At 41.3% G+C, this 25,424-nt stretch overlaps 1 protein-coding gene across 1 annotated transcript; it reads right to left on the minus strand.

Moving 5' to 3' along the window:
- Positions 1-376: 376 nt before the first annotated feature.
- On the minus strand, positions 377-25,424 carry LOC308097514 (uridine-cytidine kinase-like 1). The gene is given in 17 exon segments (XM_080445333.1): positions 377-1,792; positions 2,334-2,478; positions 3,030-3,148; positions 3,150-3,181; positions 3,489-3,596; positions 6,130-6,252; positions 6,782-6,844; positions 8,391-8,484; positions 9,637-9,735; positions 11,244-11,260; positions 12,020-12,081; positions 12,361-12,550; positions 13,600-13,671; positions 14,518-14,688; positions 16,424-16,530; positions 20,012-20,202; positions 25,375-25,424. Coding segments are annotated over 16 exon segments (1,572 nt in total). The 5' UTR covers positions 25,422-25,424; the 3' UTR covers positions 377-1,792; positions 2,334-2,401.

Genomic DNA, 25,424 nt, shown 5'->3' on the forward strand with positions numbered 1-25,424 from the left:
AGTGTACAAATGGAACCAGTTTGATAATGTAAACTGCTCAAAAAAATAAAGGGAACACTTTGATCCCTTAATTGTTTTGAGTTTTTTCATGAACTGTGTACATAATGCTAACGAAAACTGCTCAAAAGAATTAAAGTGTTCCTTTTATTTTTTTGAGCAGTGTACATTTTGTACATATATATTTATTATCTCTACTTAAAAGTCAAAAGGCAACGTCACTGTTTTAGTGAACCTATGGATATGAAAACATTGAAGCAACGTCCAGATCAAAGATTTGCAAATCGCCCAGTTGAAACCTGGGACCAGACCGAATCCCAAACCTTATGGTTGGCATTATTCTAAAACTTGACTGTCCACTTCTAAACAATGAGCAGAGAGACGTTTTACCGTTTCATAGTCCATAGCAACAGCTCCTGTCACGTCAACTTACTTCTTTGTCATCATCAGCAAACCATGATTTTGCATTTAGCTATTCACAAGTCCAATCCGATGAGACTCAATCATCTGGTTTTCTGGTGATTCAGACCGCTGACATTTTTCTCCGTAACGTTCTAAAACGGTTTCATCTCACTGCAAATCTTTGATCTGAACGGTGCTTAATGATCAGTCCCAAAATAAATCAGGTACAGCATATAGAAATATGATACAAAATATCTCATTTATATGTCTCAATTGGCGCGATCGCCTGTAGCATAACAATACAAATATGTGAAAACCCAACGCAAATGAATGTAGCAACATTTGCACCAGTCTATGACAGAAGAATTATACAATGTCAAAACGTTGTTAAAGGTGGTGCAAGTGATTTAAAAAAAAACTTTAAACTATAGGTTTCTTAAAAGGTTAAAGCTCTATAATCACTGCTATATAGAGTGCTTGTTCAATAACAGGGGTCTCCCCATCTCTTTAATAAACAGAAAATACATTTTCAGATGGTTTGTACATCTATCTATACATTTGGAAAATCTCCCAGCTTCCGACGCCACACTGACGCCACACTGATTTCATTGTTTCGGGATAAACACAACAACAACATATCACATGTCACCACAACACTAGCCACAACGTGCACGAAGAATTTACGGGTGGCGTAGGCAACTTTTAATTGCTCACTACACATTTGCCTCCTCGGAGCATAATTAATTTCGTCCAACACAACTCACCACGTTACCGACCACACCGGACGGGGAAACATTTTAGCACCGTTTACCGTGAGCACACCCGAGCGCCCACGCCCACAGCCGAGGCAAAACTCTCCATCTCCACAACAACAACAGACGCGAGCCCTTCGCTTCAACCCCCGCTCTGGCTTTAGCTTTCGGTTTGGTAATGTCTCTATCCCACCACACTCACGCTAATATGTTTATCATTTTCGTGCCATGCACATCCCAAACAATACATTACCCGCGTCATTGCCAGGTTGGAGAAAAACAAGGAACCAGGTCAGTGTTGCCAGATTGTGCGCCAGAAACAAGCAAGCAGGTTCATGAAAAAACTAAAGTCAGAGGGAGCAAGACGGTGGATCTATATAAATAATATACATATCAATATGGGCTCCGAAGGGGTCCACGATGTTTCGCGCGGCTCCCAAGACAAAATACAGGGGGTCCGCGGACCCCCTGTATTTTTTCATTTTTATCACATGATTTCTTAACCCCAAAATAAGCGAGCCCTCACTAGAGCCCTGTGCGCGGCTAGGGACCTCTTGTTTCATACAATCAGAACAAAGTACCTGTTTATCAGCTTCAATTTTAGGGTTCTGTACCAATGTTTTTTTTGTTACTGCCAGAATCTGAATAGAGATATTTAAAGTTATACAATGCAGAATCCCAAATAACGATTTTTAGCAACCTCTGCTGGTCACTACCGTCACTGCATACAATTTCCGTAATCCTCGATTACCCAGAATTCCATTCGTTTTCACCGGAAGCCGGAAGCGTTTCAAAAAGCGATCTTTTAATTGTTTTATACTATCTACGGATCGTTTCTCTTAGCCAGTGGAGCATTAGTTACCATGAGCTGTGCTTTCTTTTTCTGTTCTTTTTCGATCTTCCAATTCTACATTATCTTAACATCAGCGTGAGGTTCCTTTTTGTTATAGCGCGGTAGTTCCTGGCCAAACAGGAAACCGTTGCGGTAGTTCCTGGGGACGTCGGCCACGACGTCATGACGTTGGCCAGGAACGTCATTTCCCCGGGAAAGTCCCCCCAGTCCACTTTCAATAGAAAATATATAAATAAAAGGCTTCCGGGGGTGAAATTCACGGAGTGGGTGTTGTGAAACTTTTGCCACTCGCAAAAGATATACAATTTAACTTTAGTTTTGTTGAAAACGTTACCTAGTATTACTTTAACACTTTTAAGAAACAAAATCTCACTTAAGACTACCTTTAACATGTGTTTTAACATGACGGCTCTTCCTCCCCGTCACTCCAGTTGTCAGATCCGTCTGTCCCAAAGTACCGGTCCCCAAAGTCCCCTGAAAATCACATCAAACATGACCTATGAATACTTACACAAACACAGTTTGTGTAAGTCTTCCAAATGTGATGCGGGATCCATCACACTGGGATGGCACTAGATCAGTGGTTTTCAAACTTTTTCATGCCAAAGACCCCTAAATTGATATACATTCGGCCGCGGACTCCCATCTGAACATCTTTTATGCCAGTGACCCCCAAAAGCAAAGATTTGAGTTAAAAATGTTCACTTTAAAAATATATACATAGACGCTATTCCTGGCCACGCCCCCTACTTCCGCTCTGAGGACTAATCTCGGAGCCCGTCTGTCTGTTTTTTCCGGTTGCCGTCACTCAAACAGCTGATTCTCGTTTGATCAGATGTTTGTTTTACTTTGTAACTGATATTAACTATCACTCAGCTGATAAATGACGGAGTTGTGACGATCCCACACCCGCGCTATGAGCTTGTATATCTGCTAGTTTTGAATAGCCAAAGATATCTTAAAATGACACAGATGCTATCCCGGAATGCATTTCCTTTGCGTTGAACGCTACCAGACGTACGTACCGATGCCCGGGATGACATGCAGCGAGTCGTCCAGACTCTTGTCCACGGCGGTGGTGATGATCTTGATCTGTGGGAAGGCGTAGGCCACAGAGTGGACCCCCAGCTCTGCCATCAGACACCAGCACAATCCTGTCCTCCTGGACCTCATGATCCTACAGGGACATAAAACACCTTCATACATTATAAAACATACATTAACCTCTTCAGCCCTATTTTATACATAGGCTATTTGAAAATAGCAGATCTACAAGCTCACAACGTTGTGAGCTTGTAGATCTGCTATTTTCAAACATTTTAGTACTTTTACTTTTGGTACTTTAAGCATATTTTGATGCCAATACTTTTGTACTTTTACTCAAGTAACATTCTGAACACAGGCCTTTTACTTGTAACAGAGTATTTCTACATTGCAGTATTGATACTTTTGCTTAAGTAAAATGTGAGTATTTTTAAACGTACCAGCAGCACCCTCACAGCCATCATGGCGGCGGCGCCGGTGGACACGGTGCTGTCCATCAGGATGACGTGGTCGTCCCCGATGTCTTTGGGCAGACGCAGGTAGTGCAGCTGGAGACGGGGTTACCATGGAGAAGGAGGCGGGGCAGAAAGAGAAGAAAAGAGGGGTACGTCTGGTTACCAAGGAGACACGGAGGACCATGTGAGAGAATGAAACACCAACTAACCAACTGAGTCCCATGTGTCACACGTGTTTGAAACAAACCGTGACATTTGTAGCATTTGTGTTGCCCCCCCCACCCCCCCCGTCCCCACTGATTGAGAACCACTGATATTATAGTAACTTTTTTTTCAAAAAACTGTTAGGATTTAGAAGACATTTGTAGAATCCCCAGAAGCAAAGATTTTAGTTTAAAATGTTTGCTTTAAAAAACATATTCAAAGATTTGCAAGTCAAGCTTGTGAGCTTGTAGATCTGCTATTTTTTGGGTGTGTGACACCGCTGCGAAACAAAGCATAAATCTGCCTTTAACTCATTCAGTGCCATGCTTATTTATGGAATTTTGGCTCTGAGTGCCACAACCAAAATTTTTAATTAATTAATTATTAATTGTAAAAAAAAAAGTGCTTAGGAGCCGAGATACAGCCTTTTTTAGTAAGTAGTTAAACAAAGAGTGAATGGAGCAGCAAATCTTCAAATCATCATATCTTGGGTTCTGAACCTTTAAAAAAAAAGTCTTAGACGTCCTTTGGCACCCAGGGCTATTTAGACGTCAGACATCTTAGACGTCCTGTGGCACTGATCATTAAGGTTTAATTTTTTATTTTTTTTTAATCTAAATGACTGATATGCCTTCTTTAGGGGTGGTGTCCTGTCACACACACACAGCGTGGAGTGGAGGAGTGCTTTGGATATCATTGGTTCCATTTGTGCACTCTCAGAGTTACACACCTGTAATGGTCCATTTGGACATTACATTACATTACATTACAGTCATTTAGCAGACGCTTTTATCCAAAGCGACTTACAATAAGTGTATTCAACATAGGTAGGGAACGAAAACTACTAATCACCAGAAGTCTTTAGTGCATTATCTGCAAAAACAAGCAACCAAGAGTATACCTAGCGCTAAGGTAAAAGTGCAATATATCAGCTACCTATTTCCTTAAACAGATGAGACAAAATAGCTAAATCAAATGAGCATGAGCTAAAACAAATAAGTGAATCGACTAAACAAGATCCAATAAACAATCCAATAATCCAATAAACAATACAGCAATAGAAAACAAGCGTTCGTACAACTAGTTAACAACAAGTAGGTCAGGCAGAGAGGAAGGGTAGTGTTTCCTGAAGAGGTGAGTTTTCAGCCTGCGGCGAAATATGGGCAGTGACTCTGCTGTCCTAACATCAGTGGGAAGTTCATTCCACCACTGTCGGGCCAGAACAGAAAAGAGTCGTGACCGTGTGGATCGGCCAGAAGGACCCTTGAGTGACGAGGCAATCAGTCGCCCCGAGGTGGCAGACCGAAGTGGTCGGGCAGGGGTGTAGGCATCGACCATAGCCCGGAGGTAGGAAGGAGCTGTTCCTTTCACTGCCCTATAGGCTAGCACCAGGGTTTTGAAGTGGATGCGAGCCGCTACGGGGAGCCAGTGTAGAGAGCGGAGAAGGATGGTTGTGTGGGAGAACTTGGGGCGGTTGAACACCAGACGAGCCGCAGCTTTCTGAACAAGCTCCAGGGGTTTGATGGCAGATGCCGGAGCACCAGCAAGGAGGGAGTTGCAGTAGTCCAGGCGGGAGATGACGAGAGCCTGGATGAGCACCTGGGCTGCCTTCTCCGTGAGGAAGGGGCGAATCCTCCTGATGTTGTAGAGCAGGAATCTGCAGGACCTCGTCACTGATGCGATGTTTGCCGAGAACGTCAGTTGATCGTCCAGGGTCACACCCAGATTCTTCGCAGTCCGAGTTGAGGTCACCACAGCATTATCAATGGTGATGGCCATGTCTCGGTGTGGACAGCCCTTCCCCGGGAGGAACATCAGCTCGGTCTTGTCCAGGTTGAGCTTCAGGTGGTTTGTCCACCACCTTCAAGGACCGCCGAAGGTCCCTCAACCCACTTTGAGGACCACAGCACTAGTACTATACATACTACAGCTCTGTTTTGGTAATGTTTTGTATGTCCATGGCAAAAATAGAATTTTGACAAAATAATGTCCACCACAAGCTGGCATGGCGATGACCCCTGGTCCTATACTTTTACTTCTACTCCACTACATCTCAGAGGCAAATATTGTACTTTTACTCCACTACAATTAATTGAAAACTTTAGTTACTTCGCAGATATAAATTATTACATTATAAAACATACATTAACGACTTTAGCCCTATTTTATACCTAGGCTATTTGAAAATAGCAGATCTACAAGCTTACAACGCGTCACATCGCAACGCATTGTGAGCTTGTAGATCGGCTATTTCCCTTTTTTTTTTTACTTTTGGTACTTCAAGTATATTTTTATACCAATACTTTTGTACTTTTACTCAAGTCAATTTTGAATACTTTTACTTAAGTAAAACATTTGAGTACTTTTTCCACCCCTGGTCCTGACCCACTGTGTTAGTTTGGGCGGGTCTAGAGGTGTTCACCTCAGGTTCTCCAGAGTCCATGTTGGTCTGGATGAGGATCTTGCCGATGCGAACGTCCTTACAGACCGCCCTGAGAGCCGGCTCCATGGTCTCCCCCGCCCGCAGCACAGACACGCCTGTGATCTGCACACACACACACACACACACACACACACACACACACACACACACACACACACACACACACACACACACACACACACACACACACACACACACACACACACACACACACACACACACACACACACACACACACACACACACACACACACACACACACACACGTCAACATAACTGTACAACATAACTGGCACATGTGATCTACACACATATATACTTACCATGTAACACACACTCCTGTGATCATACGTACAACAGTTAGACACTCCAGAAAAACTAATTATGCAGGGGGCACTTTTTTTCAAAAAGGGCTCATTGCATAATATTTACATCGCATCGCATACTTTCATTGCATACAGTATTTCACATATTTTCGCATATTTCGCAACTTTACGCATATTTTGCAACTTCCCGCAATTTCACCACATAAAATCACATAAAAACCTGCATATTTCATTGCAAAATAAAAGATTTCTGGAGGGTCTAAACAGCAGGTTCCAGCATGGAGTCAGAACAACATGGCACTCACCCCTTTGCCGTTGTTGGTACGACCTTCATACGCCTGACCTTGTGGCGTCTGAACGCTGCACGGCTGTTACAGCATGCATACAAACAAACAAACACACAAACAAACAAACACACAAACAAACAAACAAACAAACACACAAACAAAGTTACTTTCTGGGCGAGGTACCAATATATTTCAGCTGACATTATGGGTGCAACATTTAATCTATTACTAAAAAAAATGTAATTTAAAAGGTACGGTAAGTGACATTTTTTGGTTTGCTAAAAAGGTTAAAGTACTATATTGTGATAGTAATCATTGCTACAGCGTTTGTTCGGTCACAGGGGTCTCTCCAGCTCTTTAGTAAACAGAATATAAATACATTTTCAGGTAGGTGACAACATTTAAGCCAATCAGGGGAGAGCACCAAAAATGCATTTTCTGTTTTATAAAGAGCTGGAGAGACATGGGAGACTCCTTTTACTGAACAAACACTCTATAGCAATGATCACTATCAGAATATAGAGCTATTTAACACTTATTTTAACCAAAGTGAATCAATTACCCTACCTTTAAGAAATCTTGATCGATCTTGATTATAGCCGATCTATAAGCTCACAATGCGTTGTGATTTGACACTTATACCAGGGACTGGGGTCGCAAATTAGCCTCGGCTATAATATACAATGCAACAGTTTAATGTTTTATAACTTGATACATTGTTTTTTGTATTGTCCCTGTCAAATAAACATAATATACAAAATAAATAAAACGTTGTGAGCTTGTACATGACACCGTTGTATGACAAGTAAAAAACAGTGCTTAACTCATTCAGTGCCACTGGACGTCTAAGACGTCCGTTGTATCATAAGCCCTGTGCCACTGGACGTCTAAGACGTCCGTTGTATCATAAGCCCTGTGCCACTGGACGTCTAAGACGTCCGTTGTATCATAAGCCCTGTGCCACTGGACTCTAGGACGTCCAATTTTTTTTTTTTTTTTTTTTTTTTTTCAGAACCCAAGATATGATGATTTGAAAATGTTCTGCTCCATCCACTCTTTGTTTAACTTCTTACTGAAAAAGGCTGTATCTCAGCTCCTAAGCACTTTTTTTTTTTACAATGAATTTTGGCTCTGGCACTCAGAGCCAAACTGCCAGAAATAAGTCAGGCACTGAATGAGTTAAGTGGTTATTCAGACTAATTTAATTTAAGTAGATTATTTAAAAAAATCTGTCAATTAACATACAGAAATATTTATATTATATTATATTTCTTATTACTTTGAACACTCGATTATTTGATCGGTCTAAAAAGTAATGAAAAGAATAATCGCATATAGAAAATAAACAATAGTTGCAGCCCTTTCTCATATTTAAATATAACTGGAAATAACTAAGTCTGATTTACACTTGGTTGTACCCGGCGATACTGGAGCTCAACCAAATCTAATGCTTAATTTATGCTTTGTTGCCAAAAATGGCCAATCTACAAGCTCACAACACATCACATCCGCGCCATGTGGTGAGCTTGTAAATCTGCTATTTCTGAGGCGCGACACAATCGTACGATCAAGTATAAACCGGCCTTTAATCAGACTTGAGGAGTTTGGGTTTGGGTTTTCTTCTCACCTGAGATGGCAGGAAGGTCAGAGCGTGTTCTATGAGCAGCCTCATCAGTCTCTTGGAGTAGAAGATGAACTCATCTCTGCTGGTGTCCTTGTTCCTTAAACAACATTAGATGGAAGAAACATAACTAGCATTATCATCATAACAAAAATGCACATGGTTGTGGAGCATACAGCACTACAACAAATACACATGCCTTGTTTCCATTGTTGCCCTATTTCCAGTAAGTAAAGTAAAGTTAAGCAATAGTCAGTCAGTCAGTCAGTGAGTAGTATTTGTCAGCCTGCCTGTCTGTCTGTCTGCCTGCCTGTCTGTCTATATCAACACAAAGGTGCACTGCTGCCATGTACAGAAAGGTATTTTGCCCAAAACATGTCTTAAATCTACATGTCTGCTCTGCAAGATCATAAGAATGTATCTAGATTTCAGCTCTTTTACTCTATTTTAAACGATCAGCCATTTTAATCCCTTGAACGCGAAACACGGATTGAATACCAACCTGGCCAGTTTATTTTGAGCTGTTTGAGGTTCAGCTTTTGTGTGTAGTACAGCCAAAGTCAAGCTGAATTAAAACAGGCTATTATTTGTATTTTGTTTTTTTCTTCTTCTTCTAAACATCCGGGTTTACAAGCCAGAAATGCTATGTTTTTGTTCACCTTGGAAATGATTTTGATGGCAAATTTTGGTTTAGACTTAGTCATAGTCTTTTGAATACAATTCCATTTAGTTTTAGTCATATTTTAGTCATCTGAAATGTTTTAGTTTTTGCCTAGTTTTAGTCGATTAAATATCATATTATTATAGTCGACAAAATCTACAGTTGATTTAGTCGACTAAAATGTATGTTGGCGGTGCCTTGATGGCGTCGTAATGTCTGATTTTACACTTGGATACATGCTGAAAATAGCCGATCTACAAGCTCACAACGTGTCGCAGCGAGCTTGTATTTGTGACCCGAGCGCAACCAAGCATATAATGACTTGTCTTTTAGTTCTACTGGATCTCTTCTCCACTCGACATTTTAGTCTAGTTTTTATTTGTTGACAAAATTGTCAGTATATTTAGTCTTAGTTTTAGTCATCATAGCTTAGTTTTTATTTAGTTTTTATTAAGTTTTTATTTAGTTTTCGTCAGTGAAAAAAGGTAGTCGACCAACATTTTTCGTCACAGTTTTAGTTGACGTAATCAACACTGCTTGGAAATAACCCTCATAATTGACATACACATATATTGTGAATGCAGCACATACCGGATGATGGTGTGGAGGCCTCGAACCTGTGGCGTGCTCTCCAACACGCTGAGCGTCTGGGGGAGGGGCTGGGTTTGCTGGCCGGAGGCCAACACCGCCCTGCGTGGAAGGAGGAGGCGTTGTGATGTACTCACATTTTTTACTCAAGTAAAAGTATCAATACTGCAATGCAGAAGTACTCTGTTACAAGTAGAAGTCTGGAATTCAAAATTGACTTGAGTAAAAGTACAAAAGTATTGGTGTCAAAATGCACTAAAAGTTCTAAAAGTAAAAAGCACTCATTGCAGAATGTCTGCAAACGTATAAAATGTCATAGCAGATCTACACGCTCACAATGCCTCGCATCGTGACGCATTGTGACCTTGTAGATCGGCTATTTTCAAATGGCCAAAATGTATATATAGGGCTGAAGTGGTTAATGTATGTTTTAATTTTTTTAATAATAATCAAAATCTACAGCAACAAGTAACTAAAGTCTTCAAATAATTGCAGTGGAGTAAAAGTACAATATTTGCCTCTGAGATGAAGTGGAGTAGAAGTAAAAGTACTGAAAATTGTACTGATGTCATGTGACTTCTAATATTTCATTGAGCTACATTATATATAAATAGGATGAAGTCTAGTCTCCCCAGACAGACTGTTGACTCACACAACGTTCAAATGCTTCTACCCAACAGTTTGTGCAACGCAAACAGAGAAAATGAGTGTAACGCTTATGTCCTGCCCCTTATAAGGAGTCTCTACCGTGAAACTATAGGATACCAGGTGCACAGTGAACCTGGCATCTGTGTGTATAACATTGTGGTTAAGAAAACAAACATACACTAAGTAACGTACTTCCGTTTTGCGTTTGCAGTTGCGTAAATAAATCCTGCTGTAAATCAAATTAGTCGCAGCCCATCTAGCTTGCTGCTAAGCTAAATATGTATTTTAAAGATATTTTAAAATGTACTTTTGTGAACTGAAATGACAAAACAGACGATAACTTGTGTGCAGCTTTCCTGAGGTGTAGTTACAGACTCTAAGTAGCTTTGGAAGATTGTGTAATAGTTGTCTGGATTGAGAGACTAGAAGAAATAGGACTTCACTAACAATGACTGAAGCATTATTTTAGCAAGACAGGCACGCCACGTTTGTCCAGCATTTATATATATATGTATATATATATATATATATATATATATATATATATATATATATATATATATATATATATATATATATATATATATATACAATATATATATATATAAAAGCTATATATATATATATATATATATATATATATATATATATATATATATATATATATATATATATATATAAAGCTACAGCAGTGGTTCTCACAATGGGGTCCGGGGACTCCCAGGGATCCTTGAAGGAGTTCCAGGGGGTCCCCAGCTAAATTAGTTAATTTAGTTTAGTTAATCATCAAAATACGGGTACGGGGGCCAAATACTTTTTAATTACAATGAAGGGATGAAGTTACAAATAATTTGGGGGTTCTTGTCTGAGAACCACTGGGTACAGCAATGATAAAAACAGTAACAAAAGGTGGGTTGATTAATATGAATATTACAATTATGATTCTACATGTCATACAGTACCTGACACTGAGCTCGCGCTGCATGTAGGGTGTAGGGTGAGAGAGAGAATACATTCTGACTGGAAGAGCAACCATTCATGACAGACATTTTCCAAAGTAGCAAACTGGGAAGCTCGGATTTCCATTTACAGTTTTTCCTCAATTGCAATTAAGCATTATATCGTTGCAATCGGTGGATTTTGCTTTGCACTTTTGAGAATGTTGACAATGTTTCAGGCAATGGGCTTAAAGAGAAATTTTGCCCCACAGTTTTCTTACCTTTTCTATGATGTTATGATATCTTAGGACAAGTGGATATCATAACCCATCCTGTGTCCGCCACAGCTAAAAACGCGCACCTATGGTCCTTGCGCTAAATCGCGTATTTTAATAGCTTTTTTTTTGTTTTGTTTTTGGTGAGATCTGACGTTCATAGTGACAGAATACTTTCAATCTCGAGATTTCAATCTCAACTAGCGAGACCTCCGGTGGGGAGCATTCAAAACAATCACGTTGCATAGTGTTCTGTTCGGACCCGGATGGAGTTATGACATTTTTCTACTGTACCATTCATCCTAAGATATCATAACATCACAGAAAAGGTAAGAAAACCGTGGGGCAAAATTCCGCTTTAAGCAAATTGAGGGAAAACAGCAATCAAAGGTGGTATAACATTTTCCGTGTAACAAAACAGCAAAGTAATAGCATTGTAATAAAGCAGTGAGGCTCTGTGTCGCGTGTCACTGTAACATTCAGCCCCACGGGGGCGCCGAGGAACCAGCAATGGTGCCAACTCACCTCCTCCAGCTGACTGTGGACGTGTTGAGCTATCAGGTCAATGGCCACCATGTTACCACCACCTGAGAGAGAGAGAGAGAGAGAGAGAGAGAGAGAGAGAGAGAGAGAGATAATAAAGATATTATAAAAACTATATATATATATATATATATATATATATATATATATATACACAGTAACTATACCGTATACTCATCCCACTTTTCTCTATACCAACAGAACACTTCTACATCCAATTTCTTTGAAAATTGTACTTAAGTACAGTACTTGAGTAAATGTACTTAAATCAGTGGTGTTACTTTACACCACTGATTTTAGAGAAGTAACTCTGCTAATCTTACCTCTTGGCACAACAATATCTGCTAGCCTCATGGTCGGCTCAATGTATTGCTCAAAGGCGGGCTTCACAAACTTGTTATACTGCTTGATGACGCCCTCGATGCCCCGCCCCCGGTCCGTGATGTCCCTGCGGAGGCGCCGCACCAGCCGGATGTCAGAGTCGGTGTCCACGAAGATTTTCATGTCCAGGAGCTGCAGAATGAGCAATGGATTCATCATGATTAACCTATTAAGAGCGGACCGGGAATGCATCCGTGTCATTTTAGATTTCTTTGGCTATTTAAAAATAGCTTTAAAAAAAGCTCATCACGTGGCACCAGTGCCGCACTATGAGCTTGTAGATCTGCTATTTTTGAAAAGTCATGAAAATGTGTGCAAATCTTTGAATATATATATATTTAAAGCGAACATTTTTAACTCTTCTGGGGATTCTACAAATGTCTTCTAAATCCTAACCGTTTTTTTTTTAATAAACGTATGCTGCTATAATATCAGTGGTTCTCAAACTTTTTCATGTCAAGGACCCCCACAATTATATGTATTTGGCCGCGGAACCCCATCTCAAAATATGTTGATCCAGGGACCCCCAGAAGCAAAGATTTGAGTAAAACAAAACGTTAAAAAAAATGTATGTATTCAAAGATTTGCACCAATTGTCACGATTTTTCTAAAATGGCAGATGTACAAGAGTACCACGCTACGAGCCAGGATTGAATAGGTTAACATCAACAGTCCACCAGGCCTGTCACAATTATTTGAAATAATCACAGTTATTTTTGCATTATGATTAGAATCATTCATCGTATGAATTCATCTGTTGAAAAATTATCATACATTTTTAAAAATAGCAAAAAGAATAGCCGATCTACAAGCTCACAACTTGTCAAACCAATTGGCTATTTCCACTATTTTGGGTTTGTTTGTTTTTGTTTTTTATTAAGAATGTAATTATTATATATGGCCTGTTTTGGCCATAGTATATTATTTATTTAGATTCAGAGTCAGTTCTTTGTATTTAAGTTATTTGTCATATCTGTGTTGTACAATTTTTGTTTACAAAGCCTAAAAGGCAAACAGAAATGTCATTTTTATTTCAATGTTCTAATATTCAATACCCAAAACGCAATTAAAATCATTAAAACACGATCATTTGTTTTGACAATTAATCGACAAACTGTCTTTTCACGCAGAAAGTCAGGTTTTTCAAAAGTGAAAAAAAAAAAGCGTCACATAAACTTTACCTGAAGCAGTTCTTTATCTGCAAAGGACATAATGCCTTCAAAGATGACAACACTGGCACCGTACACTGTTTTCTGTGCAAAGGAAAGGAAAAGACACGGTGAATGTTATTCTCCAAGCAGCAGTGGTGTAAAGTAGTGGTGTAAAGTAACTAAGTACAAATTTGTTTTTAATTAAGGGGCCAAGCACTTCAGTGCTGGTCCCTTCTTATTATTCTACACTTTATTATTGAGGGGCCGAGGCCGTAGGCTCGGAACCTCTTTGTATCTGTACACTTTCCCTATTATTCTTCTGCTTCCGCCGTTTTTTTTCGCAGTTCTGGCCTAACCGTGCTGTCACTTTTTACGAAACTCTGCAATTTGGTAGAGGATCGTGGAAAACGGTGAAGACACGAAACTCACAACCATTGGCCAAAGGGTTTGACCTACAGCCATGAAATATCGATACACACATGCGTCTTCTCATGCCTAACAACTTTCGTGGTCTGACTTTTTTGACCTCTGACCTTTAGATCTCCCACCATTTTGAACTATATGAAAACAGTTAAAGTCAAACTCCTCCAGGGATTGTTAAAATCTTTTATGAGCCAATGAATATTGCAGTTTTATGACAATTATTCATCTGCCCCTAACACATACAGTACATGCAGACTCACATGTTTTTGAAACTTTGCAGTAATGTAGAGGGTCATTCCAAATATCACTGAATATCACTTACTCCAATTGGCCAAAGGGCGGCGCTATAGCAATGTTTTGAAAATGCAAACTTTAAACAGGCATAAGTCATGCCTCGTTTGGCCGGCAGCTATGAAACTTGCTTACAAATGTGCCTTGACTCATGAGGAACACATCTATCACTTTGCAAAAATATGAGTACTTTTTCCACCACTGGTCCTTGGCCTGGTTTACAGGACGTCTCACCCAGTCTTTGTGTCGTCCGTGTGTGGTGAAGTCGTACACTGGGATCTTCACGCTCTTTCCCTGCTTGAGTTTCCTCAGCGTCGGAACCAGCAGCTCAAAGTCAAACGCTCCGGGATGATCAAAGTTGTAATCGTTGCTGGCTGCCAACGCCTGCTGCTCTGCAGATAACACCTGCAACAAGACACCACGCACGGAGCTTATCACCACCACAACAACAACACCAACAACAATTAACCCTTTCAATCCGGGAACACATCTGTGTCATTTTAGATTTTTAGCTATAACCATTATTTTATACTTTGGCTATTCAAAAATAGCAGATCTACAAGCTTGTAGCGCGGCACCGAGTGGGCGGCAACGTACGTTTTTTTTCTTTTTTTCCAGAAAAGGATTTAGGATTTAGGAGTTAGGATTTAGGGCGCACTCTCACCAAAAGTTGGCTGGCCGCTGTTAAACGCAGTTTTTTGCAGCCAGCGGATTCTAAAAAACGGGAGTGTCGCGCCTGTCACTCACTTTCAGGACCCTCCCCGTAGCCCGCACCGCCTGCTGCCTTGAGCACCATGGTGTTTCCTGAGTGTTGAGACGGTCCGCCTTCGACTCACCCGATTGGACAGAGGGAGAAAATCAGCTCCTGCCTCCAGCAGTTTTATGCTTCAAATGGACAAGTTGTGTAGAGCAGATAAACGCAAGGTCTGCGCGACAGGCGGAAAGATCCGCTCTTGCGTGAATCCACGCATTTACATTGACAATGCATTGGCAGATTCTGCCCCAGAGGTCAAATGTGTAGAAGACATTTGTAGAATCCCCAGAAGCAAAGATTTGAGTTACAAATGTTCGCTTAAAAATACAGTCTTTAGTTTGAAATATTAAAACTAAAGATTTGCACAAATTTTCATGTTTTTTCAAAGAAATAGCAGATCTAGAGTGCCACGCTATGAGCTTGTAGATCTGCTATTTTTGAACAGCCAAATAAATCTAACAATGACACAGATGTGTTCCCGGTCTTAATGGGTTAAAGAAAGAGATATAAAATAAAACTGCAGGAACAGAAATAATTGTCTTTGGTTTACTCATTATTTCTTCAAAGAAACGTGGTTACTGGAATTGTCCTGTCTGCTTAATACACAGCTGTGTTTTGTTAATGCAGTGGTTCTCAAACCTTTTTGGCTCAAGTCACCCCTGTAAATAACTTTTTCATCCATGGCACTCCTGAATTACATTGTTACTTACTTAAATAAATATTTCCGCCTCAGATACAGTATGTCATGAGGAAAACTTGAGAGAGTATCAATTTCCATTAGGGCAGGTTGAAAATAATTCTATACTTGACGTTTAACCACTCTGAGTCTGGGTGGAACATTCGTCAAAAATAGCAGATCTACAAGCTAGCCGAGCTTGTAGATCGGCTATTTTTGACAAAGAGATTTGGTGTAGGTCCAAAAGTGATATGGATGATCAATTTATGATCAATTTATTATTATTATCAAAACATTCTGAGGCACCCCTGGACTAGTGTCACGGCACCCTAGAGTGTCACGGCACCCTAGGGTGCCACGGCACCCACTTTGAGAAACCCTGTGTTAATGCACATAACTCCACCTAGTCTTTGCATTGGTTCTGCAATGCTGTTATTTCTTTTAAATCTCTGAATTGTTTCTTAGCAGTTTTAGCCCATTCATTAAATGTTGATGTCACCAGACATATGGTACTGTATCCAGGGCAAGAATTTCAGGGAGGCCACGAAGGCCATGGCCGTCGTTGCCCCTCAAAAGAATAGCATGCCCTGAGGCCACAGTGGCCTTAATGCCCCAGCTGACTGTACCACTTTCTCCTCTGTCTCTTTCTTGTCAATATGTATAGACACCAGTGTCTCTTTGTTGTCATGTAGTAGTGTATAATATCTCACCTTGTAGAAGGAATCCATAGACAGCAGCACAACCCATGGTACGTCCAAAGCCTCAATGATCTTATTGGCTACCGTGGTTTTGCCCGAGGCACTGCCTCCACACAGCCCTGTAGAGAATGTATAGATATGTATGTTTACATGATGTTTAAACTGACTATACAGCCCTGTAAAGCAGGGTTCCCCAATAGGCGGCTCGCGGGCCATTTGCGGCCCGCGAGGGGCAACTGTCCAGCCCGCATCAACTCCTGTCACTTGGCTAGTGAAAGTTGCAGGTATGGTGTGTGTGATATGAAATATGAGCTTACCATAATCACAGTCATCCTTAATCATATTCCATCATATTCAAGGGCTTTTGAAGAGAAATGAGACAGACTCCAGTCACTTTTAGAGCACAGCAGAGGTGTGTGTGTGTGTGTGTGTGTGTGTGTGTGTGTGTGTGTGTGTGTGTGTGTGTGTGTGTGTGTGTGTGTGTGTGTGTGTGTGTGTGTGTGTGTGTGTCTCCAGCCAATCTGGGAACCCATCGTCAAAGAAAAGGGAAAAACAGCGCCCTCTGCTGTTTTTACCTTTGCATTTGACTCTGGGGGGGCTCTCCGATAGAATGGGGGAACAGGTAATAGGCCCGTTTGGTCTGCCCTCAGCCCTCCTCTTCCGGTGGGGGCGCTTATGTTTTCATTCCCACTAACAACATTTCTCCACGGAACACTAACAACATTTCTCCCACGGAACGGTTATAAACGGTTATAAGCCCACTTGTTTCTATAATAGAAGAACAAGTTAAAATGTTACTAACTTTCCGTGGTTTTGACGCTTTTGTTAAATGAGTTTGGGTTTGTTTCCAGTGGGAAGCGAACGCACAGATGTAAATCCCGCCCACTACATTTGATTGGGTAAAGCACGGCCCGTTTCCTGATCTAAGGCACAACCACTTGTAGGCCAATGACACGTTCTGAACGGGGCTCCCGACAGATTCAGTAGCGCAGCTCTGAATCTGTTCTTGAGAGATTAGTGTCCAGCTGATTCTCGTTGATGCTCGTTAATTTCATACTGGAAGATAATTGAGGTGACTGGGCTGAAACTTTATCTCAGTAAATGACATGGAACTCCACATTCGGGAATGGCTGACATCATAGTGACAACATAATGATGACGTGAGCTTTGAATCAGCTCGGCTTAAAACCAGACTGCACATTGTGAATGACGCACTTGGAGAGAGACATCAAGGAATACTTCAGCACCTACAAGAGGAACTATTCCAGCAGAGATCCATACATTTTGATTTTCATCTGATAATTGCCCTGTGACCAATCCTGGATCGTAAGGTCACACTACATTCTTGGACCATTACAGCCCATGCATAGCAGCAGCTTTGACCATGAACCAACTGTTCCCAACAACGAGCCAGCAGCAAGCAAACTCAGGAGAAGAAAGACCTTACAGTAGTCAACAGTTTACCACGACTGTAACTCAATCTGACGTAAAGAGACATCGTCTGACTGACACAGGAAAGAAAACCTATATCTGTAAACAATGTGACAAGAGTTTCAGTCACAATTCACAATTGAAGACACACCAGCGTGTCCACACTGGAGAAAGACCTTTCTATTGTAAACACTGTGGGAAGAGTTTCACTCAGTTAGGTCATCTGAAGTCACACCAGAGTGTCCACACGCGAGAAAAACCTTTCCATTGTAAACAGTGTGTCAAGAGTTTCAGTCATTTAGGTAAAATTTTCAAGATTTTCTTTTTAATATAGCAGATCTACAAGCTCACAACGCATCGAACTAACAAGAGTTTCAGTGAGTCAGGTAATCTGAAGTCACACCAGCGTATTCACACCGGAGAAAAACCTTTCTACTGTAAACGGTGTAACAAGAGTTTCAGTCGGATAGATCACCTGAAAAGCCACAAGTGTGTCCACACAGTGGACTTGGGTGTTGGAAGAGCATCATTGCTCCATAATTTTTACGGTTAACCATTAACCGTTAGTATTAACACATGGAGTGCCAAACACGTAGATCAACGTGTTTGCAAATAAGGATAAGGATAAGGATAATTCCTTTAACAGGTCCGTTCATGAAAGTCCTTGCGGTCTTGTTTCCAATGAGGGCCTGTGAGCATTTATGGGTTAAGAGTCTTGCTCAGGGACATATTTCACTTCATCGACACAATTGCTGGCCTGGCCTGAAATCGTACCTGGGGCAACCAGGGCCTCTGGCTCCCTAGGCGGGCTCACTAACCACTCAGCTATGGCCGCCCCCAAATACACCCGTCGAGTGCCATACACGTAGAGCTACATGTTTTCACTTTTTTTTCCACATGGTGCGCTCTAACGCAACTTAGGAATGCTCCGAGGACCCTGTAAAATGGAATGGATGGATGTGAATCCAGTCCAAATAACGTACCTTCCGTCCGTTCCAATGATAGGATCTTGAGAAAAAGGTCCATATCTCCATATCTTTTTACAGTGGTGAAAACAAGCCATTTTCGACGGGCGATCACTCTGCAATGGCGGATCGCGTTAGAAATATTATTGTTCCAGTCGTTAGACAGGACCCTCGACCATCGCCCAGACACCCTTTGTTTACATCCGGGTCCTCGTAGAGGCTTCTACAGCTCTAAACAGACCGGCGTAAACGGTAAGAACGCTGGCACTGGATGTACCCGGTTTTAAAAAACCTCTGGCACTTGATGTGTTAACCGGTTACCAATTTCTTAACGATTACCGGTTAACGGTTGGCCATCACTAGCTGCTGAAGATGCATACTTTTTAAGCACACTGTAACAACCAAATGGGGTTGGTTCTCAACTTATTTAGTTTCTCCTTGTGTGACCCTCAACACAGGATTTAAAGGTTTCATGACATGCAGGTTTTACGAAACATTAAGTCTTTATCATGGTCCTTTAAACGTGTATTAAAAGGTTTTAAAAATCCCCATGGGCCATGGCAGGTTTTTTCTCTCAGTGTTCTGAAGCCTTTTCAGCTGCAATGAGAAGAAAACCTATTTGCCTGCAGTTGTCGCTGTTGAGGGATTTTGCCTGTCAATCATCGCCTCTACTCTGCGGGGAGGGGGCGGGATTAATGGACTTTGACATCAAAGTCCACGGGCCAATCACATCACTTTTCTGAGCCCAATTATTCCGCAAACCCCAAACCACAGAAAATCCACTGAATGTTCAAAGTTCTGTTTTTTTGGGTGTTATTGAGGTCAGAAAACATAAAAAAACAAAGGAATCCCAGGGCTAAATTATGAGTACCACAACCAATAATAATTATAATAATGGTGGTAAGAGCAGCAACAGCACAGCACTAGTATCTGAATTGTCACTGGAGTAAATGGAAAATTCTACAAAATTCTTCAAACACTTTCAAGATTTTTCGAAAATGTAGATCAGATCTACAAGCAAATATACAAGCTTGTATATCTACTTTTGAATAGCCAAAGATATCGGAAAAAATTACACAGATGCGTTCCCGGTCACATCATAACAAGTAATCTCTCCAGAACAGCAGAGGGCGCTGTTTTTTTTTCCTTTTTCTTTTGGACTATGGGTTCCCAGATTGCATCATCAGTGTGGTGTACACCGTACCGATGACGAAGGCGTCCTTAGAGTGCGCTCCGTGCTCGTTGTACCAGGGCGGGCGACCGGCGGTGTAGATGGTGCGCGTTCCCGTGCGCAGGAGGGGCGGCTCCGTGGCACTCATGGAGGTGGCGCTTTTCCTGCGAGGGGCCACGCCCACCGGAGGGAGGAGCCGGTCCAACGAGTCGTCCCCGCTACCACTATATACAACACAGACAATGTGGTGTTTGGTCAATTATTTGGGGGGCGAAGAAAGTAAAAATACCTCAAAATTGCACTTAAGTACAGTACTTGAGTAAATATACTTAGTTACTTTACACCACTGCCAGGCGACCATGTGTGTTGTTGTGTGAGACAAACATGACAGAGGGACACGTCCCAACATGAAGCATGTTGACATTAACACATGGACATGAAGCCTGCAGGGTGACTCATGCAGGTGCTTTCAACCACACGTTTAGTAGTTTGAAAACATATGATGTTAAGTAAAACTAAGTAAGTACAACTATTTATGTCTGTTGCTGTAATGTACACGTGTAATGTTCTTATTTCAAACGCACATGTTAATACAAAACAACTTTTGTTTTATCAAAAATAATTTATATATATATAGTATATACTACTCTGTCTCCATTCTCCCTCCTGCCACTCTCTGAAAATAAAAAAATATAATGACTACAATCAAAAATGTCTCACAAGGCATCACATTGCGACCCGTGAGCTTGTACTGTAGATTGATTGATTGATTGATTCAATACTTTATTAGACAGAAATGTAAACAGCACAATGTTATAGTGATTGTCTGCTCACTTCTCATTTCATCACTTATTTATCCTGTGTGAGTTCTCTCTCCTGATTGGATTAAAATTGTTACCTGACCTGAAAATGTATGTTCTGTTTACTAGAGAGCTGGAGAGATGGGGAGACTTCTGAACAAACACTGCTTACTACTCCTCCCTTACTGCTTACTACTCCTCCCTTACTGCATACTACTCCTTACTGCACACTACTCCCTTACTGCACACTACTCCATTACTGCACACTTAACATAGGAACATACAGTATTTCACTACTTGAGTACTGGCAGTGGTAGAATAGAACAGAAAAGTCAGCAAAAACACACACACACACACACACACACACACACACACTGTAAAATTATGATGTTTTAGTAATAGTTCCTACTGTTCACCTGCCAACCAGGTGAAGAAATCACAGACTGAGGCTTTATAACCTTTACTTTTATGAAACATCTGTGACCATTAGGGTTTTATGGAAAATGCTTCTGAACATATTGCTCGTTTGACCACTTCAAATGCTCTAATCTTTAAAGAAAATAGCCAATCTACAAGCTTGTAGATCGGATATTTTCGCTGCGCAAACATGCTTCCATAGAAGACATGCTGGCTTCTATGGAATCCAAATGACGTTCAATTCAATCGTGGCGACTGAGAACTTTTGGTTCTTACCTGCGTCCAGGCAGCAGGGACCAGCAGCCAGAGATTCTGGCTCCGCTGAGCAGACTCATGTCTGTCGACTGACGGCCCGACGCCTCCACGACTGACACCCGTTAACTAACTAACAGTACAACTTACTACAGGCCAGGCCTGCTTGCAATCCTGGCTTAGGCTATGATACAAAAACTATGCACAAAGTCGAGCAAGTTCAGTCTTTGTATTCTGCTTTGAAATCTGTATGGAGAGAAGGTGAGAATCTGTTTCTGCACACCTCTCTCTCTCTCTCTCTCTCTCTCTCTCTCTCTCTCTCTCTCTCTCTCTCTCTCTCTCTCTCTCTCTCTCTCTCTCTCTCTCTCTCTCTCTCTCTCTCTCTCTCTCTCTCTCTCTCTCTCTCTCTCTCTCTCTCTCTCTCTCTCTCTCTCTCTCTCTCTCTCTCTCTCTCTCTCTCCTCTCTCTCTCTCTCTCTCTCTCTCTCTCTCTAGAGAGAGGATTACAGGATCACAGTTCAGTGACAGTAAAGAGCTCTTTTAGCTTGGTATTAATAGACACCTGTGCCATGCTCTGCACAGCCTGCTTTCCAAGTTCATTGCTTTGACACGAACCACAACATAACCTGACTAGACCCCTGCTTCTCAAGGCGGGGTCCATGCAGGGAGCCCCAGGCAGGGGTCCTTGAAGGCAAGGGGTCCCCATCCAGCGAAAAGAGAGAACAGTTCAACCACTTAAAGGGGTATTTCACTTTACTACTCTGGTTTTTGTGTGCACCACCTCAGGTGTGTGCTGGCAGGTCGCTGAAAACGAGAGCGATTACCAACGGAAGCATATTGGGGGATTTCGGCACATTTTTGGGGGGGGGCGCTACCCACACGTTTAGCTGTGTTGCTCATTCCACGAATCCTTACAAGCTGTACCTCGTTGTAAGGGTGATATATAAAACACAATACCAATTGGTATTATTAAAGGGGAGAAATAATCGATCGAAGTTACGTTTCCGAACTTTTTGTGGGCAGTTTATATTTCAGTTTATGAGTGGGGGGAGTCTGGTGCAACGCTCAGGTCCTGGACCTGGTGAGACGAAGGAGGGGCCCGGCCAGGAAGCCATCCACAGAGCCCAATGACCAGTGTTGCCAGATTCTGTGAGAGAAACAAGCAACCAGGTCTAGGAAAACCAGCCCAAAAGAAGCGACTATGGGCCACATGAGCACTTTAACATATACATCAGCTATTTGAAAATAGCAGATCTACAAGCTCACAATGCGTCGCGATGCGACGCGTTGTGAGCTTGTAGATCGGCTATTTTCAAATACAATCTTGTGGGGAAATTATAATAAGCAGATCTGGCAACCCTGCCAAATGACCTCAACGCTACAACACTGATGATACGTCCCAGGTGCATCCATGTGATGTTTTTTATGTATTTATGTTAACGACAGGACATCAGCATGTGACTGCAATTTGTTCTTGTTCACGGATGACTCAGCTCTGCTGGTCTCGGGCAAGGATAAATTGCAGGTTGAGGAGGCCCTTGGCTCTGAACTCGGTCAAATCTGCACCTGGCTCTCTTGACAACAAACTATCATTACACCTGGGTAAAACTGAATCCATTATTTTTGGGTCCAGAATTAACCTCAGCAAGGCCAAAGACTTCACGGTCAGAGTGGGTGACAATGTTATCACAAGGAAAGAAGAAATTAACTACCTGGGTTGTAATTTTAGAGGACAATCTTTCCAGTGAAAAAAATTCGACAAAAGTCATCAGGAAAGTCTACCAAAGAACAAGATTTTTATGCAGGATCTCCTCGTTGGTCAGTAGGAACACACTGAGGACTCTAGCAGGAGCACTCATCCGAATATCACTATGACTATGCACCACAAAGGCCTTAAAACAAAGCTTCAGAGACCTCTCAAAACAAACTGGTCAGGTTACTACTAGACCTCACCTAGGACTCACCTAACCCCTGCTCATTATGCTAGGGTGGGATGGCTCAGGGTAGAGGACAGAGTACAGCAACTTGCAATGGGTCTGGTCTACAAGATAAACTACAACACAAAGACACCCATGTACCTGTCAAACTACTTCAATAACGTGAAAGACACACACAATCACAACACCAGAGAGGGAGCTCCACAGATCTCATTCAACCCAGATTTGGCACAAACATGGGGATGAATTCATTCTACTATTATGCCAGCAAAATGTGCAATGCCCTACCACCAGCCATCAAAAAGTCACTCCTTTACCCTCCTTCAAAACCGCCAAAAAAGAGCACCTGTCTGCAATGTGTAACTGGTCCTAGTAAATTAAGGTTAACACCAAAAAAGACCCCCCCCCCAACTGTTTACTTTTATTTCTACTAGTGTTGATTATGTCTTATAGATATCGTATATTATTGTATGTCTTTAAATGTCTTGATAAATTGAATACAAAAGGACCACAATGGAAACATTGTGGTATCCTTTTAGCATCATTTTACATACAATGATTTTTTAGCATCATTGTATAATCGTACCAGTACTGTTAATAAAGTATTCAATCAATCAATCAATCAGTCAGTGAAGATATGGTGGGCTATTGATTCCATATCGATCAATTTGATGATAAAAATCGTATATTTCCACCTGTTTTCAGGAGATAAACGCGCTGAACGAGATGCACTCAGGGTTCATCGCCATGCCAGCTTGTGGTGGACATTTTTGTCAAAATTATATTATTGCCATGGACATAGATATTACCAGAAACAGAGATGTAGCCCTAAATGTATACTACTAGTGCTGTGGTCCTTAAAGTGGGTTGAGGGACCTTCGGGGTTCCTTTGAAGGTGGTCTTTATAGGTGTGTAACTCTGAGTGTGTACAAATGGACACTCTCAGAGTTATGAGGGTCCTTCCTTGAAAATAACTAGTATGAGAACCACTTCACTCCTAATGTGCCATAGAGTCATATAGTAAATCAGTGTCATACATATTCTGAAGAAAACCTGGAGACTAACATTCAGTAATTGGGTTATTTTGATCAAAATAAGAACATTATAGCCTTGGATCAAGACTACCATATATGTATTTTATCGATGTTGACATTGATATGATATGATAGTCTTGGCTGCCAGTGCGTCCTGCACTTTCACCAGTAAAGCCCGTACTTAATGTACCAACACAAATATATAAGCAGCTTACCCGGTTGCCCCAAATGTTAACTCACCCTTCGAAGTCTTTGTGCAATGTATTAGTCCGTAAATTTCAATAGATATGTGTTTTAATCCCGTCTGTGGCCGAACGCCATTTTTCCCCCACACGTTTACTTCCTGTTTACGTTGAATGTAATACCGGCTTTCACCAGATGCGCACCGTCACTACCGCCCAATGAGGAATACAGGGAACTTCCGACAGAATCCAACACAGACGGGATTAAAACACTTCTTTACTGGAAAAATACGGACTAATACATTGAACAAAGACTCCGGACCGCTAGTTAATATTCGGGGCAACCGGGTCAGTACCTTATATATATATTTGTTGTACATGTACGGATAAGTACAGGATTTACTGGTGAAAGTGCAGGAAGCACTGGGGGGTGCAGGCCAAGACTATCGTAGATACGAAAGTAAAAAGTCAAGACTCGATACAAATACATATATGATAGTCTTTGATCCAAGGCTAATGACATTTGAGAGCCTGGACTGAAGTCATTCACAAACAGGGTTATTGTTTATATTATGTAAGTTTAAATTTCCATCACAGAGTCAGAGAAGCATAATATAATATTCTGCTGTTTGGTTCGTGATAGTAGGAGGAGTCACTCTGTCTCCACTAATCCCTCCCTCCATTAAACACTAAACACGATTCAAACCCTCCATTGTTATGGTATTTTATGTTATATTATTATCTTAAATGTTTATTTAAACATAAACTCGTGTACCTGTCCGACAGGGATGACATTTGTTTCCCCCGTAACGCCGTTTCCATGGG

Source organism: Gymnoscopelus braueri, assembly GCF_963280865.1.
Source record: "Gymnoscopelus braueri genome assembly, chromosome: 12".
In the NCBI taxonomy this organism is placed as follows: Eukaryota; Metazoa; Chordata; class Actinopteri; order Myctophiformes; family Myctophidae; genus Gymnoscopelus; species Gymnoscopelus braueri.